The 16369-nt window shown below is 44.6% G+C and overlaps 1 protein-coding gene across 3 annotated transcripts in view; it reads right to left on the bottom strand.

Moving 5' to 3' along the window:
- Positions 1-14377, bottom strand: part of RASEF (RAS and EF-hand domain containing) — a 74099-nt gene extending 59722 nt beyond the window's left edge. For 2 of the 3 annotated variants that reach the window (XM_029201790.1, XM_029201791.1), the window contains exon 1: positions 13672-14306. In XM_029201790.1, the coding sequence (XP_029057623.1) occupies positions 13672-14102 (431 nt within the window). In that variant the 5' untranslated portion in view covers positions 14103-14306. Of the gene's footprint in view, positions 1-13671 lie in introns of all 3 variants that reach the window. The other variant, XM_029201789.1, reaches the window with a different exon arrangement.
- Positions 14378-16369: the final 1992 nt, after the last annotated feature.

Genomic DNA, 16369 nt, shown 5'->3' with positions numbered 1-16369 from the left:
TACAACTACAGGCTCACAAGCATAATGGTGAGTGCAAGAAGCCAGACCTATGTAGTAAGGAAAAAAACACCCAAGAAATCATGCCGGGGGGGTCAGGGAGGGGCTATGGTGACGGGAAGGGAGCACGGGGCTTCTAGGTGCATGCTGTTTCTAGATCTGGATGCCAAATATGAGAGTGTTCCATCTGTGAAGAGTCAGCAAGCCGTATACGAAGCTCCTTGCACTCTTCTGTAGGTGTATTTGTCTCTGAGGAACACGTTCACAAAATATTACACAATATATTCGAGGAAGTATATATTTTTTATCTTCATGGGAAATTCAATCACGAACACTTCACAATTTGGATTTCATTTCAGAGGCAACCCAAGGCAAAATTTGAAGCACGTGATGTTTACCTTTTCTACCTCAGTTCCACATTCTCTTCCTGGGGCTTTTCTACGTTTTGAATAGCAGCTCCCAACCCAACGTGGCTGCATTCCACACCCTCAATTCTCATTTCCTCAGCAGAGTTGAAGACATGCACGAGTCTCCCAGGGATCTTGTGAAAACGCAGATGCTTCAGTAGGCCTGTGGTGGGGCCTACAGTCTGCGTTGCTGGAAGAGCTCCCAGGTGTGGCCAGTGTTGCTGGTCTGAGGCCCTGAGCTGCAGAGCCTGAGAAAAGACGTGATTTAAAACCAGCTCCTGGGAGCTGAATAATGCCTGTCCTGGGAAACTGAGCATGGAACTCATGGCTTCCTTACGGCTGAGTTTTAGGACCTGTATCTGATGGAACATTTTGGGCTTCCCTGTGCCTCTCAATTTGCATCCGTGTTAGCTCTACCAACTCAGGGACAAAAACTAGCAGTTGGGGACAGTAAAGTAAGAACCTGTTCCTACTCTGGGGATTTTTGTACAATTTCTCATTAAAACTTCACCTTTAGACTTCTTAGCATAGTGCTTTTCCCACAGCAGTTGCAGAAGGGAGGGAGGGAGGGAGAGAGGGAGAGGAGGTAAAGGAAGAAAGGAAATGAACAAGCAAGCAGTTAGACTGCCTGGGAAAGTGCAGCAATGTGAAGTGCTGGCGTGACTTGCCAGATGGATGAGGCTTAAATCCAAGATGTCTCTTCCATGAGGGGCTCAGTGTGGAGTTATGGATATTTTGAGGATGAGTGAGGGTGTAGGGTGAGAATGGAGGGGTAGACACCAGGGTGAAGAAGCCCTCTTCTCCCAGGGGGCATCTCAGAGCCATGAACACAGGGAGGGTAAGCCTCTTCTTGGCAGATAGAAAAATATTAATAACGTTAAACCATCCCTGAAATTTGATATGTGGTTTTGAAGTGTTTAGGCATTTGGAAGGGGTACAAGGGGAATATATGTATAGGGATTTTTCCAGATTCAAATAAATATTTGAAAAATTTCTCATACATATTTTACAAGCTGGAAGCAATAAAAAAATGCTCTCTGATCTCACCAGAACCAATTCGCATAGCATAGGGAATCTCAAAAACAGAGTATCTGGAAAGCTTTTTTTCGTAGCTGCGATGGTTAATGTCATGTGTCAGCCTGGCTAGGCTGCAGTGCTCAAATATTTGGTCATACATGTCTGGACGTTGCTGTGAAGGTCTTTTGTACATGAGAGAAACATTTCAATCAGTTAGATTTTGAGTAAAGCAGATTACCCTCCAGAACGTGGGCAGGCCTCATCCAGTGAGTTGAAGACCTTTAAATGAAGACTGAGCACCCCTAAGGAAGAGGGAATTCTACCAGCCCACTGCCTTGGGGCTCAAACTGCTATATCAGCATTTCCCTGGGTCTCCGGCCTGCTGGCCCACCCTGCAGATTACAGACTTGCCAGCCTCCACAATCGTGTGAGCCTATTCCTTAAAATAAATCCACGCCCCCTCACATACACACACACACACACACACGCTCACACACACGCTCACATCTTATTGGCTCTATTTCTCTAACTAGCTCAGTGGCTTATATCACTGTACTTTTCCTGGGGTTAATCGCATAAACAAATGTACCAGCTTCCCCATGAATATATGCTAGCACTGCTTAAAACAGATGAATAAGGTTATTCAGCTCACTTGGTTTAATAAATTGAATTCAATAAGAACTGAATTCTTATTCAGTTGCTAAATAAGAACTTTAATTTAAAATATTATTCAACAGAATAGGTCACTTTTTAATGGCCCAAATGCTCACCTACAACATAACATTATAATTCTCACCAGGGTTCATGAGGATTGTAACAGCCTATCCAACAGATCTGTGGACTTTTGTGGATATTTATTAGCCTGAAGACAGCTTATTCACTGTCATCTTTTAGGAGAGAGGCAATGCACTATCCCTTTTTGACCAATATAAAACCTCCAGACCTGTACACACAGAACCAATCTAACCCTCATTTCTGGCTTTGTGCCTTGCTTTAGCCTCCCATGCATTTTCACTCAACACTAGGACTGCTCGGACACAGTGCATGTTCCTATAGCTTCAATTAGCTCATCCCTTAGGTCAATAGGTGAATGACGCAGAAGTGGAAGTTGCATTTCCCAGCATGTCGATGCTCTGCGCCCGCCCAAGTAACAGTCACCAAGTGCAAGCCCATTACCACAGCTGAAGGCAGCCGGCTGCAGGTGAACTCAGTCTGGACACAATGCCCGTTCCCTGGGGGCTTCCTCCCAGCACAGACGGTACACATGCGTTGTCTTTGTGCATTCTGTCCTTGTTCCTGTAACCCAGCAGCCACAACCCAGGTACCTCCATCCACCAAGTTACCTTCACCTTAAAAAACAAAGTGCAAAATCCTATACTTGCATTAAAACATTTACAGTTTTTCTGTACTGGTACCCTGGACTGTCGTATGTTTCTATTAAGCATCTAATGTGACTTTTATTGTGCTAATATCTTATTCAGATTGTTACTGGTTTTTTGAGTATGCTGGTTGCAAAGCTGTACAGATATGGAGAGATCAGCCCCATCCCTACTTTTTTTTTCCATATGTCCTTTGTGTGTTTGCAGAACATTAGGTTTGTCTGGAACACATGTGCTGTGTTACAGTAGAAATGCATGCACTGTAATTCATTCACTGACATCCCCAGGCTAACCATCTCTGCCACACTGAAGTACATGCTATACCAACAGATCCCCAAGGAGGAAAAGAAAACATATTTGCATCACAAACACGAACACTAGTTTATGGCATGTCCATTAGAAAACATGACATAGGAACGTCCTAAAACATGGATTTTCTAAGCAAATGTTGGTTGACTCCTCAGGAATTCGTCCACCTCAGGCAGAGCAGACTGTAACTGTTCTACAGGAGCAAAAATTACGAGGTGAGTGGGTCACGCCAGGGGATGCACTGTGCAACCCCCATGCCTAAGGAGATGGGCAACAAGCCAGCGCCGGCTGCCTCAACCTCCCACCGCCCCTCCACCTCTGGACCAGGCAGCCATAAGAGGCTCACAGCAGTTGAAACTTCCACCGCTGCACCCAGATTTCAGAATGAATAACTCATCTGCACTTGTTTGTTTTCTTTTTTCTTTTTTTTTTTTTTTTTGTGGTACGCAGGTCTCTCACTGTTGCGGCCTTTCCCGTTGCGGAGCACAGGCTTCGGACGCGCAGGCTCAGCGGCCATGGCTCATGGGCCTAGCTGCTCCGCGGCATGTGGGATCTTCCCGGACCGGGGCACGAACCCGCGTCCCCTGCATCGGCAGGCGGACTCTCAACCACTGCGCCACCAGGGAAGCCTCACTTGTTTGTTTTCTATCCAGACATTAAAAAGAAAACCACTCTAGGTCAGAGATACCATTATAACAAAATGGTCACTTTGAGCATGCTCCATAATTGTAATGATAGCGAGGGGGTATCATGGCTGAACATGCCCATAAAATGCCCCCCAAAAATTGAAATTGAAGAGAGCGGTTGCCCTCAGTGAGAGCGTGGTGGGATGGAGCTCTCAGAATGTGCCATTATTTCAAGTGTTTCTGCTTGGTCACCTGAAAATGACAGATGTGAGTATATTTAAAGGGCAAACCTTGACGGAGCCTGTATTTGGGACTGATCCAAAAAGATATGAGACACAGAGCTTTTGTAGCTATCCCAATTTCTTATCTCTGTAAAAAAGAAATTTTGTATTCCATATGTTTGCTTTTCTTGTGGTTAAGAAGCATATAACATGAAATCTCTGTTCTTAACAAACTCTTAAGTGTACGGTATTGTTGCCTACATGCACCTTACTGTGCAGATCTCTAGAGCTTTTTCATGTTGAATGACTGAAGCTCTATAATCCACTGAACTGCAACTCTTCATTTCCCAATCCCTGAGCCCCTGGCAACCACCATTCAACTTTCTAAGAGTTGACTACTTTAGATACCTCATATAAGTGGAATTATACATTATTTGTCCTTCTGTGACTAATGTCCTCAGGTCCACCTGTGTTGTCACATACTACAGAAATTCCTTCTTTTTGTATAGTTCAGTAATATTCCATTGTATGTATATACCACATTTTCTTTATTCATTCTTCTATCAATGGACACTTGAGCTGTTTCCGCCTCTTGGCTATTGTGACTAGTGCTGCAATGATCACAGGAGTGCAGATATCTCTTCTAGATCTTGATTTCATTTTTTTTGGATACACATGCAGAAGTGGGATTGCTGGATCTATGATAGTTCTATTTTTAATTTTTTGAGGAGCCTCCATACCGTTTTCCATAGGCTGCACCAATTTACATTCCCACCAACAATGTACAAGGGTCCCAATTTCTCCACATTCTAACTAGCAATTGTTACTTTCTGTGTTTTTGATAACAGCCATCCTAACAGGTAGGAGGCAATATTCCATTATGGTTTTGATCTGCATTTCTTTGATGATTAGTGATGAGCATCTTTTCACCCCCATAAATTTTTTTTTGACTGAAGGACAAAATATTCCAATAATGAAAGGAAATACCACTGTGGTACCAGAAAATATAACTTCTCATCACTAAATTCCCTTATTTTTATTTCATTCCTTTTTTATTTTTTTTTAACATATCTTAAAACAGTGACAAATACTTTCAGCTTCAAATGAAGAGAAAGAAAGACATCAGGGTAAAAGGTTTCTGGACATCTCAATGCTTTCAGAGCTCAGCCCTCCTCCTCCAAGAACACACCATCAGGGCAGCAAATCTGGAGGCAGAAAATACTGTACAGCAACATCTGTTAAGCCTGAACAAGGTAACTCATGAAACTACAAGAACACCCAAGAGCAAAAAAGAGAGTACAGACAGACTATCTTTGGGTCAAAATACTATCCCACAAACTTGGAAGGGGAAGAAGTAGCATGATTAAAATACTAAGTTAGGGTACCATGGAACCACATGTTCACATCAACACGAATCTTCAAAGCAAAATCATGCCTGACACTTGAATTTACTAGGGCACATTCTCAGGTAGGAAACAGGGGTTGCAAACTGGAAAAAGTATCTTTCCCGCCTCTGTGCTTTGTCCTTCAGGGAATATGCAAAACTGGAGATTCCTACTTAAAATCTGGATTTTTCACCATCCTTTATAAGTTGGCGTCGCTGGCAAAACTGGGCTGATGTCCTGCATGGCAGCATCTGTCCATCCCCCCAGCATATGAAGCAGAGGCTGCTACTGGGCCCCAACTCCACTCCACCAGGTCTATGTTACCTGCCTGGCCCCGGAGGCTTCAGAGTCTGTGAGCCCCCCTCCATTACATCAGTCACAGCCCACGGGGTGGTAAGAGGAGGGAACGTGGAGATAATTTGACAGGGCCTAGAGTCTCTCTTGCTGGAACTGTGACACCACCACACAAGATAAATGGAGATAACTGCTCTACTGAAGAGAGGAAGAAACTCCCTGAATTTAGTTTGTCCACTTGATTTTTCTTTCTTTTTTTTTTTAAAACTAATGCCTTATTTTTTTTTAACATTTTTATTGGAGTATAATTGCTTTACATTGTTGTGTTAGTTTCTGCTGTATAACAAAGTGAATCAGCTATATGTATACTTATATCCCCATATCCCTTTCCTCTTGTGTCTCCCTCCCACCCTCCCTATCTCACCCCTCTAGGTGGTCACAAAGCACCAAGCTGATCTCCCTGTGCTATGCGGCTGCTTCCTACTAGCTATCTGTTTTACATTTGGTAGTGTATATATGTCAATGCCACTCTCTCACTTTGTCCCAGCTTACCCTTCCCACCCCCGTGTCCTTAAGTCCATTCCCTATGTCTGCATCTTTATTCCTGTCCTGCGCCTAGGTTCATCAGAACCATTTTTTTCTTTTTTAGATTCCATATATATGTGTTAGCATACGGTATTTGTTTTTCTTTCTGATCTACTTCACTCTGTATGATAGACTCTAGGTCCATCCACCTCACTACAAATAACTCAATTTCGTTTCTTTTTATGGCTGAGTAATATTCCATTGTATATATGTGCCACATCTTCTTTATCCATTCATCTGTCAATTTGGTCTGCTTGATTTCTGACCCCCAGTGAGAGCTGGACCCAGACCACCCACCTTGTGATTCTTCCCATTCATTACGCTCACTGGTGCCATCACCTTTGGAGAGAGAGAAACCGTCTAAGAAACTTTTGATTTTTGACTGGATATCATTTTAAAGCACCCCATTCCTGGTGCAGTTCCAGGCACACATGGATTAAAAGAAAAGTTTTTTAAATGAAGGAGTGAATGAATGACATAGGGAAAAGGCAAGAAGAGTTTCCTCTGTGGGCAAATAACAAAAATGATCCTTAAGACTGGGAACAATTTAAGATGAACTTCTTCCACAATATTACGCCCTCGATTTAAATGACGGATGAGATCGATAAGCAATGAAAAATAGAGAAACTAATGTTTTCAATCTTATACAGTTCTTGAGGATTTCAAGTCCTTTTAGAACAGTATTTCTCACACTTGATAAACATGTAGACCTTATTAAAGAAAATATCTCCTATGGATTCCAGAGTTGATGTAAATATTGTTTATGTTATGTCACTTAACTATAAACAAACATAAACCAGATATAAACTCCTTATACTTACAGCTCCCAAACATTTATGTGACCAACACGCATTTGCAAAATCAGTGGAATGAGAATTAGCAACATTCATTTAAACTGACAAGGGATGCACTTCTACTGAAACTACACCCCCACAGCCAATGTCAGTATGGTCCTGGCAGCTTGTGTGCTGCGCTTTCCAGCCACACTTACAGGATCAAAACCCCACTCCCTGATCACTTTTCCATTGAGGACACAGACAACCCAACACTCTGTGTTGTTGGTCACTTTCAATTTAAGTGGACACATCACTTGCACCAAGTCCACTGGTGTGCCTTCCTCATCAGCCCATGCATGACAAGGAACAGATGCCATACAGTCTTAAACACAGAGGCAGGTTTTGAAACAGTGTAGCCAAATCTGTCATGTAAGAGTCATCCAGGTGATTCCAAATGTGCTCAAATTAATTTGTTTTATATTATCATATAATGATAACATAAAATGAAAACATAAATGTTTAGTCTTCTAAGATTGCCAAGCATACACATAAAGACCCAAAGGGCCCCCAATTTTAGAAACACTCTTGACATGAAATGTCCATAGTCTGGAGATGTGCCCTGAGGTATTTTTCTGCATTTATTATACTGCATCTCAGGTCTTCAGATGTCAGAAACTCCTAGGTATTTAAAAACGTGAGACAATGAGCTCCTTGAAGGTCAGGTCTACGAAGGAGTCTCTCTAGTGCCTGGGACACTGGCAGGCACATGAATACTGAGGGAATTAGAGAAAGAATGAAAGAAACATGTCTGAGCTACTGCATCTATATGTCTTGTTTTTATAAGACATATAGATAAGGCCTTAAGGGCTAAAATTCACTTTTCTCTTTTTATAATTACTCTGACAAAGGCAATTATAATTTGAAAGACCCCAAATATTTACCAGTTGAAGCAGTGAAACTGTTTTTTTGAGGAATTAATATCAAAGAAATCATACGTGTCATTCCATCATTACAGCTTTCCTCTGGGAAACAGTGTTTACTTTCCATTTTACAACGTGATATGAGACTAACAGAGTCAGATAGGAGCAGCCCAAATACCCACGATAAATACTCTCTTCCCATTTCTTCCCTCCAACGATATACTGCAGTCAGGTGCAACTAAGCTTTCACAAGCTACACATGAAGCAAGAAAGTATACTGTATATCCTCTTAGGAGAAAAAAGCAGACATTTGAATCACCTCAGCATCCTAACCTCCCCCATCATCAAAGGCTCTCTTCTCTGCCATCAGCCTCTAAGCCTCCATTCAAGGCAGATCAGCCCGATTCAGCTACTTCCATTTTACAAATGAAATAAAATCATGTAACCTGGGAAGAAATCAAGAAACGGGTTTTACAAGCTCAGAGTGACCGTGTATTTGAACAGTGATTCCGGAGAGAAGTAAATGAAAACTTCAGGCTAAAAGACAAGCTAGAGAAGAGTCTGTGGTCCTTGGAGGGCAGTCTTCCAATGACACCCCATCTTAAGCCTTTTTCTTTTTACCCATACCATAAGGGCTGAGTAAACAATCTCTCACCAAAACCTGCCAGCAGAGCTCTGAACAATCAGTGAGATCTGAGGGTCAGAGCAGGCCACTGTCTGTATGGCCAAAACTGGCAGTCCTCTAAGGATGGGAGCCCAGAATACCTTTCTGGGGCCAGGAGGCCAAAAAGAAATTACCACCTCGAGATGAAATTCAAATATCAGAACCAGAAGGGGCCACCACAAGCAAGCAGAGCTCATAAAAAATAAGCCATACAGAGACTCCTGCTAGGCCCAGGAGCAAGGTTTGGATGGTTCAAGGAAGAGCTGTGCTTTAAATGGACAGGTTTCTCCCACTCAGCAGTAGCGTAATGACACATAATTGTGATAGAGGATATACTGAAGAGGAAAACCAAAAAGCAACAGACCAGAAAATAAAGATATATATAATCTATATATAGAGATAGAGACATATAAAGATATACACATATACATATATATATATACACACACACATACATATATATATATATATATATATACATATATATATATCCCCAGTTCTGAATGCAGAAACGGCAGGAAATCTCTGGAAAGCTTGTGGCTAGCACACTGATAGGCCTCAAAGCCAGTGCCAAAGGTAAGCATCACACACAGTCAAAAACATCTTTGAACCTCTTCCAGGACTGAAGTCCAACCCACTGTGGTGCCTCAAGGCTGGACCCAACCTCTGTCTCCTTGGATGAGTAGCAGATATTACTGGCAATATGGGTAAAAAAAATATACTTATCTTCAAACATTAAAAACACAGTCCAGGGGCTTCCCTGGTGGCGCAGTGGTTGAGAGTCTGCCTGCCGATGGAGGGGACATGGGTTCGTGCCCCGGTCCGGGAAGATCCCACATGCCGCGGAGCGGCTGGGCCCGTGAGCCATGGCCGCTGAGCCTGCGCGTCCGGAGCCTGTGCTCCGCAACGGGAGAGGCCACAACAGTGAGAGGCCCGCGTACCGCAAAAAACAAACAAACAAACAAAACACAGTCCAAAGCACCCAGAGATGCTCACATGTGGAAGATACTCAAGAGCTGAGATCAAACAGAGAAGAGCTGATTTAACTCTCGCATCCCAAGCTGTCTCAGGGCCATACCCTCACTGAGTGGGAAGAGAGGGGAAACTGAGGCACTATCTAATCAATCAGTGTCTCTCTGTCTGCTTGTCTTCTGCCTCCTCTCACCCTGTGTCTCCAGCCCTCTCTGTGTTTACCTCTCTCTTTGCGTCCATCTCTCCTCTCCCTTTCCCATCCTGCCGAGCACCATATCATTAAGGGGAAGCGGGCTTTTGAAGCAACTGCACTATTACAAAAGAAGACGATCAGAGGCAAAAGCCCTAAAGTGGACCCCAAGAAAGGGAAATGTAAAGGAGTCCCTGACCATGAAACTATGCCTCTGCCTACTTGTAGCTTCGTGTTTTTTAAAACATCCTAGTTAAGTGGGATTGGTGTCACCTGTTGCTTTTCCTCTCCATTTTAGACATCATCTTCATATTTATGTGGACGTGCCGAAGTAAACCTTTTTGACAATCCATATAACAGTTCACACGTGGGTAGTTTTGGTTCTTCTCAATTAAATTTCTTGTTTCTAAGTTATTCAACAGAAGACTCTTCTTCAGCGTTGTGTGTGTAGAAAGGGCACAAATCATGTGAAACAGCTTGACCACACAGGCCTGATTTTGGTGCCTGAACAAGTCCCGCCCCAGCCCTGTCCGGCACGTCACCAATCACGCTAACCCCTGTTACACCAGAGGCACCCACCCACCCTGGGTCTAATCTGGCTATTGTGGCAAAACTGGTGCCCATTCACAAGTCCATTGTGGTTCTGGTGCCAGCTGGACCCTCGCATTTCTGTTTGTGAGAACGTGGGGTTCTAAGTTAAAGTGAATCAGTCCACAAATGACACTCAATCGCTACAAATGGAATTGAGAACACTCCGAAAAGCTTCGGCTCTGACTAGAGGAGACAGGTGAATTCCTGTCATGACCCCGCCTCAGTCGAATGCTCAATGCACACACACACACAGACACACACACCCTATATCCTTCTCTCCTTGCCAATCTCGGAAGACACCAGCTCTCACCAGAATGTGAAAATATAGGGAGGGAACCAACAAAAGAAATGAAGAGAATGCATGCAGCATGAACTGACTGCATTCTCAGTATATGAAGCAGGGAATCAAAGAACATTCAGCAAATATTTATTGAGAACATTTATTGAGTACCTACTGGATACAAACCTCCCTTTCACCAAGATAATGCCCCTGACACCAGAAACTGGCTTCACTAGGTAATTACAACTCTGCTCTCTGTTTCTCCCCAGACATTCTCTTCCCACTTCATGGATTTTTCTTGGCCTGATACAATCCTCCTTCCGGAATTCTCTTAAGTAACTACATTGCCTTGGCCATTCTGGTTTCACCTGCTGGCTGACCTAGTTCCAGCTTACTGGAACTAGTGGTAACGGCCCATCCTGACCCTCTGGACCATTTACACCTGCCCAGCTCAGGTTAACAGTGTCACATGGCGGGACACTCCCCGCCCCAACCTTTAAGGAAAGGAGTCCCTCAGTTTCTAAGAGAAGACCAACTTGAGAATTTAACACACCACCCAGAGACCATTTTTATTCTTTCGCAGTGCAATATTATTTTCTCTCTAATATCACAATTATCGATGACTGAGGACTTTAACCCAAATTTGTTTAATATTTTGATCTAAGAGTTTGAATGATCTTTGAAATGGAAATCACTACCACGGTTTGCCTTTGCAGGAACCAAACATTCCTATATCTGATATCTGTTCTGCTTAAACTGTACACAAATACCCCCCTAGGATAGGCGTGGGACAGGGTGCCACCTGGGGGAAGATGGAGTGCCAGGGTGGGAAACTAAGGCACCAGATGAAATGGCACACCTTCCCAGAGAGACAATTTCCCCCCTGGAAGAATAGATAATATTTTATGTTAAACCAAGCCCCAGTATATTATAAAGTGAACATGACTTCTTTTTTTTAAGGTAAAAACTCAAGAATTCAAAGAAAGTTCCTGCTTGCAGGCAGTTTACTGGGTTATGTCCACAATACATGCAGATAACTCTACAAATAACCCTCCTGCCTTTACATGTTCTCTGAGGAAATTTTTGAGAAATATTTCACCCACACTATGAACTTCCTGAGGGCATGAACCACATCTCCTCCTTCTCTTTGTCTCCAAGTACCTAGGACAGTACCTAAGACAGTGGCACAAAACAGGCACTCAACAATGTTTGCAGAATTAATTTGGCTGAAATAATGGCAATGACATTGTCAATAACGAAAGATTTTTATCACATTTGAATGCGAGGAAGGGAAGATGAACAGCTCTATGAGGAAGTAGACTAGAAGCAACCCAATTTACCAAAACAGCTAACGGCTGCCATAGTAACAATCAGGTGAAGCAATTCAGTTTAGTCCTTTTCCACTTGAACGAGTACAGGAAGGCAAATATTGTCCTTGTTAATCTCGCAGAAGACGGGGGTGGGACTTAGGACACAAGTCTACCAGGTGACGCTGGTGCCATTATATTTAATAACATCTCAAGAGTCGGAAAGGCATCGTGATAATAATAATGTCACCAATAATATTAAGACCTGGTTGTATGCTGATCCTAGGAAGGTCATTTTCATCATTTAAAGGTTAAGTGTCAAATATTGGCTGCTGAGACTTGGCAACTCTGAAAAGTAGTTCAGTGAGTGTGTGTGTTTGTGTGTGTGTGTGTGTGTGTGTGTGTATAAAATACGGTGTGGTCTTACCTTTTCTTATTCTTAATATTGTTACCTTTTTAAACTAGCTGGACCCAAACCAAGTTACAGATGAAAGATGATTCAAAGTATATGGTTTATAGCAAAGTTTAAATTTTTCTACTTCCCTGGTGGAGACACTGCATTTTCACTCATTTGTAAATAACAGCAAAGATAGGTATCAAGCCCACTTTCTCTACACAATTTCTCTTATACTGCAGTGAGTAACCTTCCATGCCCAGTATTCCTGAACTTTCCAAACAGGAGGGAGAAGCTGGGCGGAGGAGGAAGTGAGGACTCCCAGCCCTGCAGGTCTAAGCGGTGAATGTGTGAGCCAGGCCACTGCTGCCTTCCAGGGCTATTTCCTTTTCTGAGTCTTATGTCTCAGATATGTGAACTGCCAAGCAAAATGTTCAGATCTTCCTAATAATGACAACCAGAGACGCAGAAAATTTCAATGAAAATCCAGAGAGCAGAAAAACATTTTATAGTATTAAGATGTTTGTAGTGCCTGAGGAAGAAGTGAAAATAGCTCGAGACATACCATGACTCTAGGCAGAGACAGATGCAAATTAATCTCAATAAAACCTGAATATCTTTCCCACCATGCCCTGAACCTGCAGCAATATAAATGCGCAACAATGTCTTGTTTTCTACGTAGTAGCAGGAAAACGACAAACACAAAAACCACCATAGAGGATGGCAAATTGGCTAGCAGACCGGGTCACCGAGCGCTGCTGCTCCGGGTGCAGCCTGGAGGCCAGGAGTAGGGGGTGATGTAATCAAGTCTGTGAGGTTCGGGGAGCGCTCCTAAACCAGCGTCCCGGAAGAATCTCCGGACGCTGTGGATTTCACTCTGGCTTGTGAAACTGAGAAATGAGCAAGTGAAACTTTCTCCCCGGACTGTGACTCGGAACGCATTCCTTTTCCTTAACTCTAGGGGATCCCATCTTGGAAGAGTTAAAAGTGCGTCGGTGAAAGGAGGAAAGCGATAGAGAGAGAGAGAGAGACAGAGAGAGACAGAGAGAGACAGAGAGAGAGGGAGAGACAGAGAGAGAGGGAGAGACAGAGAGAGAGAGGGAGAGACAGAGAGAGAGAGGGAGAGACAGAGAGAGAGGGAGAGACAGAGAGACAGGGAGAGACAGAGAGAGAGACAGAGAGAGAGAGACAGAGAGAGAGAGAGGGAGAGAGAGAGACAGAGAGACAGAGGAGAAAGAGAGAGAGAGAAAGGGTCCACTGGGTCTGCACACTCCGAGTGTAAGAGGGAGAGATGGCAGCGTCCCAGGGAGGACAGAAACACCACCACCACCTTCCGCTCTGCAAACCACACACGCACCTGGGGATGAACTTGACCTCGTCCCCGAGTCGCGCCTGGAAGTCCTGCCAAGCCTGGCCCGGGCTCGCCGAGTCCCAGTGGGCGGCCAGTGCCGCCGCCGCGTCCTCGTCGCCCTCGTCCTCCTGGCTGTCCCCGGGTTCGGACCCCACCAGGGCCGCAGAGAACGCGGGCTCCCGCGGCCCCCGGCCCCAGCGCCGTCTCCCGCGGTGGGCCCCGCGGAAGCCGCACGCGAACTCCTGGAAGGTGATGGCGCCGTCGCGGTCGGCGTCAAGCCGCTGGAACACGGCCTCGGCGTCGACCGGCCGCACGCGCAGCTCCGCGCACAGCGCGCTGAACTCCTCGCGCTCCAGGCGCCCCGAGCGGTTCGCGTCGCAGGCGGCGAAGACGGAGCGCAGCCGGGCCAGCTCCTCCAGGTCCCCGTCCGGCTCCATCCCACCTGTCGGGGGCGACCGAGAGGGCTCCGGGCCGCGCGGCCCGCTCGGGCAGCGGTGACGGCGGCGAGTCCGAGGCCACCTGCTGCCGCCGGGAGCTGCGGCTAGTTCGGCGAGTCAAGCAGGTTAGGCCACTGGCGGGAACGGCGGGGCGGGGCAAAGCGCCTGGGTGGGTCGGGACGGCGCGCTCCGACGTGGCTCCGCGCGCGGACCCTGGCCGGGCTCAACCCCAGAGCGGTGCGAGCGCTCCCCCGGCCCCGCGCACCGCGCAGCAGCGCCCGCCGCGATTGAGCGCCCGGCGCGGCCTCACGCACTTGCCCAGCGAGGCCCGGCTCCGCCCAACCTGGGAGGAGGAGCGCCCCGCTCCGGTTCCCACGCCTTCGAGAGTCCGGCTGTGCTTTCCGTGCTGGCTTCTGGAACTTGTGTTTGGGGCTCCTGGAGCTGGGGAGCCCGGCCGGAACTGGGGGTGAGGCAGAAGCGTTGCCAGGGCCTTCGGTATAAACAATGTTTGCTCGGGTAAATCGAGAGCTGGTATGAGAAGCTAACTCACTGGATGGAGAGGGGAAAGGAAGGTAGGGGTAGGATTCCAAATTGGTTAACGTTATGTGTATTTTATTATTTTCTGATTCCGGAAAATTGGTAAACTTCAGTGTATACAAGTTTTCTTACAAACCAAAGTATGAGATTTACCAGAAGACCCCATTCTCTGATTTTACTGGCTTTCTTTAATGCATGTCCCTCCAACGTTAAGGTCCAACTAGTTAATGCACAGTAGGAATCACATAGATCTTCCAGATGCTCAAATCCAAATAATTTTTCTCAGTCCTTGTCTCCTCAACCTGAGAGAAAATTAATAACCAAAATCCTTGGCAGGCAGCAATATTTAAACAAGGACTGAGGTAGCTTTTTTTGTTCTTTCAACCAATCTTATGGAAATTATGCAGATGTATGTTACCCTTTGATCTTAAACATTTATTTCAACAATGCTATTGTTTCTTTAATATTGGCTGCTTCATGGGTATAAGATCTTTAAAATTCATCCATTTTTATCCTTTAAAAAAATCTTGTCTTATTTCCAAGAGACCCTCACTCTGTCATGATTTATGTATATGTTCCCTTTGGTGATTCTCATAGCCTGTGAAAGTGCATTTGGGTTATTTTTACTTTATTCACGTCAATTTCCACCACTTTTTAGATTTTCTTTTATTTATTTCCATTTCTTTTAGTTATGACTCTGTATTTCACTTATTCTCATTCTGGATTCTCTTTATTGCTTACTATTTTGTTTTCAATACAATAAAAATAGAGGATTTGACTGACACAGTTCCTCAAGCTTGTGTTCTTAAACAGAAAGCTAAGTGCTAAACATCTGAGGAACTGTTTCTTCTTGTGTAGTACAATAAATAAAGTCAAAACTCACAGCATCTGTCAAGCTGTAAATACCACTGATAATTGCCATCTGTAAATTTAACTGGTAAATTATGAGAGGCGTTCCATTAGAAGCCCTGGACTTAGCAATCTAATCGCTAAGTGAATACAGTACTATACAAATAGATAGCTAATACATTGAAATGAATTTTATTATCAGTGCAATGTAAATTGTTAGCGATTTTTGAGTTCATGTGCTTTCCTGTTTATTCTAAAGGTTGATTTTTTCCATATAAAGAAGAAATGGGGCTTACCTGGTGGCAGAGTGGTTAAGAATCCACCTGCCAATGCTGGGGACACGGGTTCAAGCCCTGGTCCTGGAAGATCCCACATGCCACAGAGCAACAAAGCCCATGGGCCACAACTACTGAGCCTGCGCTCTAGAGCCCGTGAGCCACAGCTACTGAAGCCCGCGTGCATAGAGCCTGTGCTTCGCTACAAGAGAAGCCACCAAAATGAGAAGCCTGCGCACCGCAACGAAGACCCAATGCAGCCAAAAATAAATAAATAAATAAATTTATTAAAAAAAAGAAATGGCTAGCTTGGTAATGCCTTTGAAGCTTTACAAATTTACTTATTAAACTGAATCTCTGAAATATTATCATTGTTCTTTTAGCAATTAATAAATAGCTGTATCTTTCAAAATAGATGAGTTAATAATATTTTTAACTTCTTAGGCAGAAGTGCTTTTTTTTTTTTTTTTTGCGGTACGCGGGCCTCTCACTGTTGTGGCCTCTCCCGTTGCGGAGCACAGGCTCCGGACGCGCAGGCTCAGCGGCCATGGCTCACGGGCCCAGCCGCTCTGCGGCATGTGGGATCTTCCCGGTCCGGGAAGATCC

The sequence above is a fragment of the Monodon monoceros genome, unplaced genomic scaffold (assembly GCF_005190385.1).
Source record: "Monodon monoceros isolate NGI ecotype Baffin Bay Population unplaced genomic scaffold, NGI_Narwhal_1 Super_Scaffold_5, whole genome shotgun sequence".
Taxonomy (NCBI): Eukaryota; Metazoa; Chordata; class Mammalia; order Artiodactyla; family Monodontidae; genus Monodon; species Monodon monoceros.
This window is presented reverse-complemented; position numbering and strand designations above follow the sequence as displayed.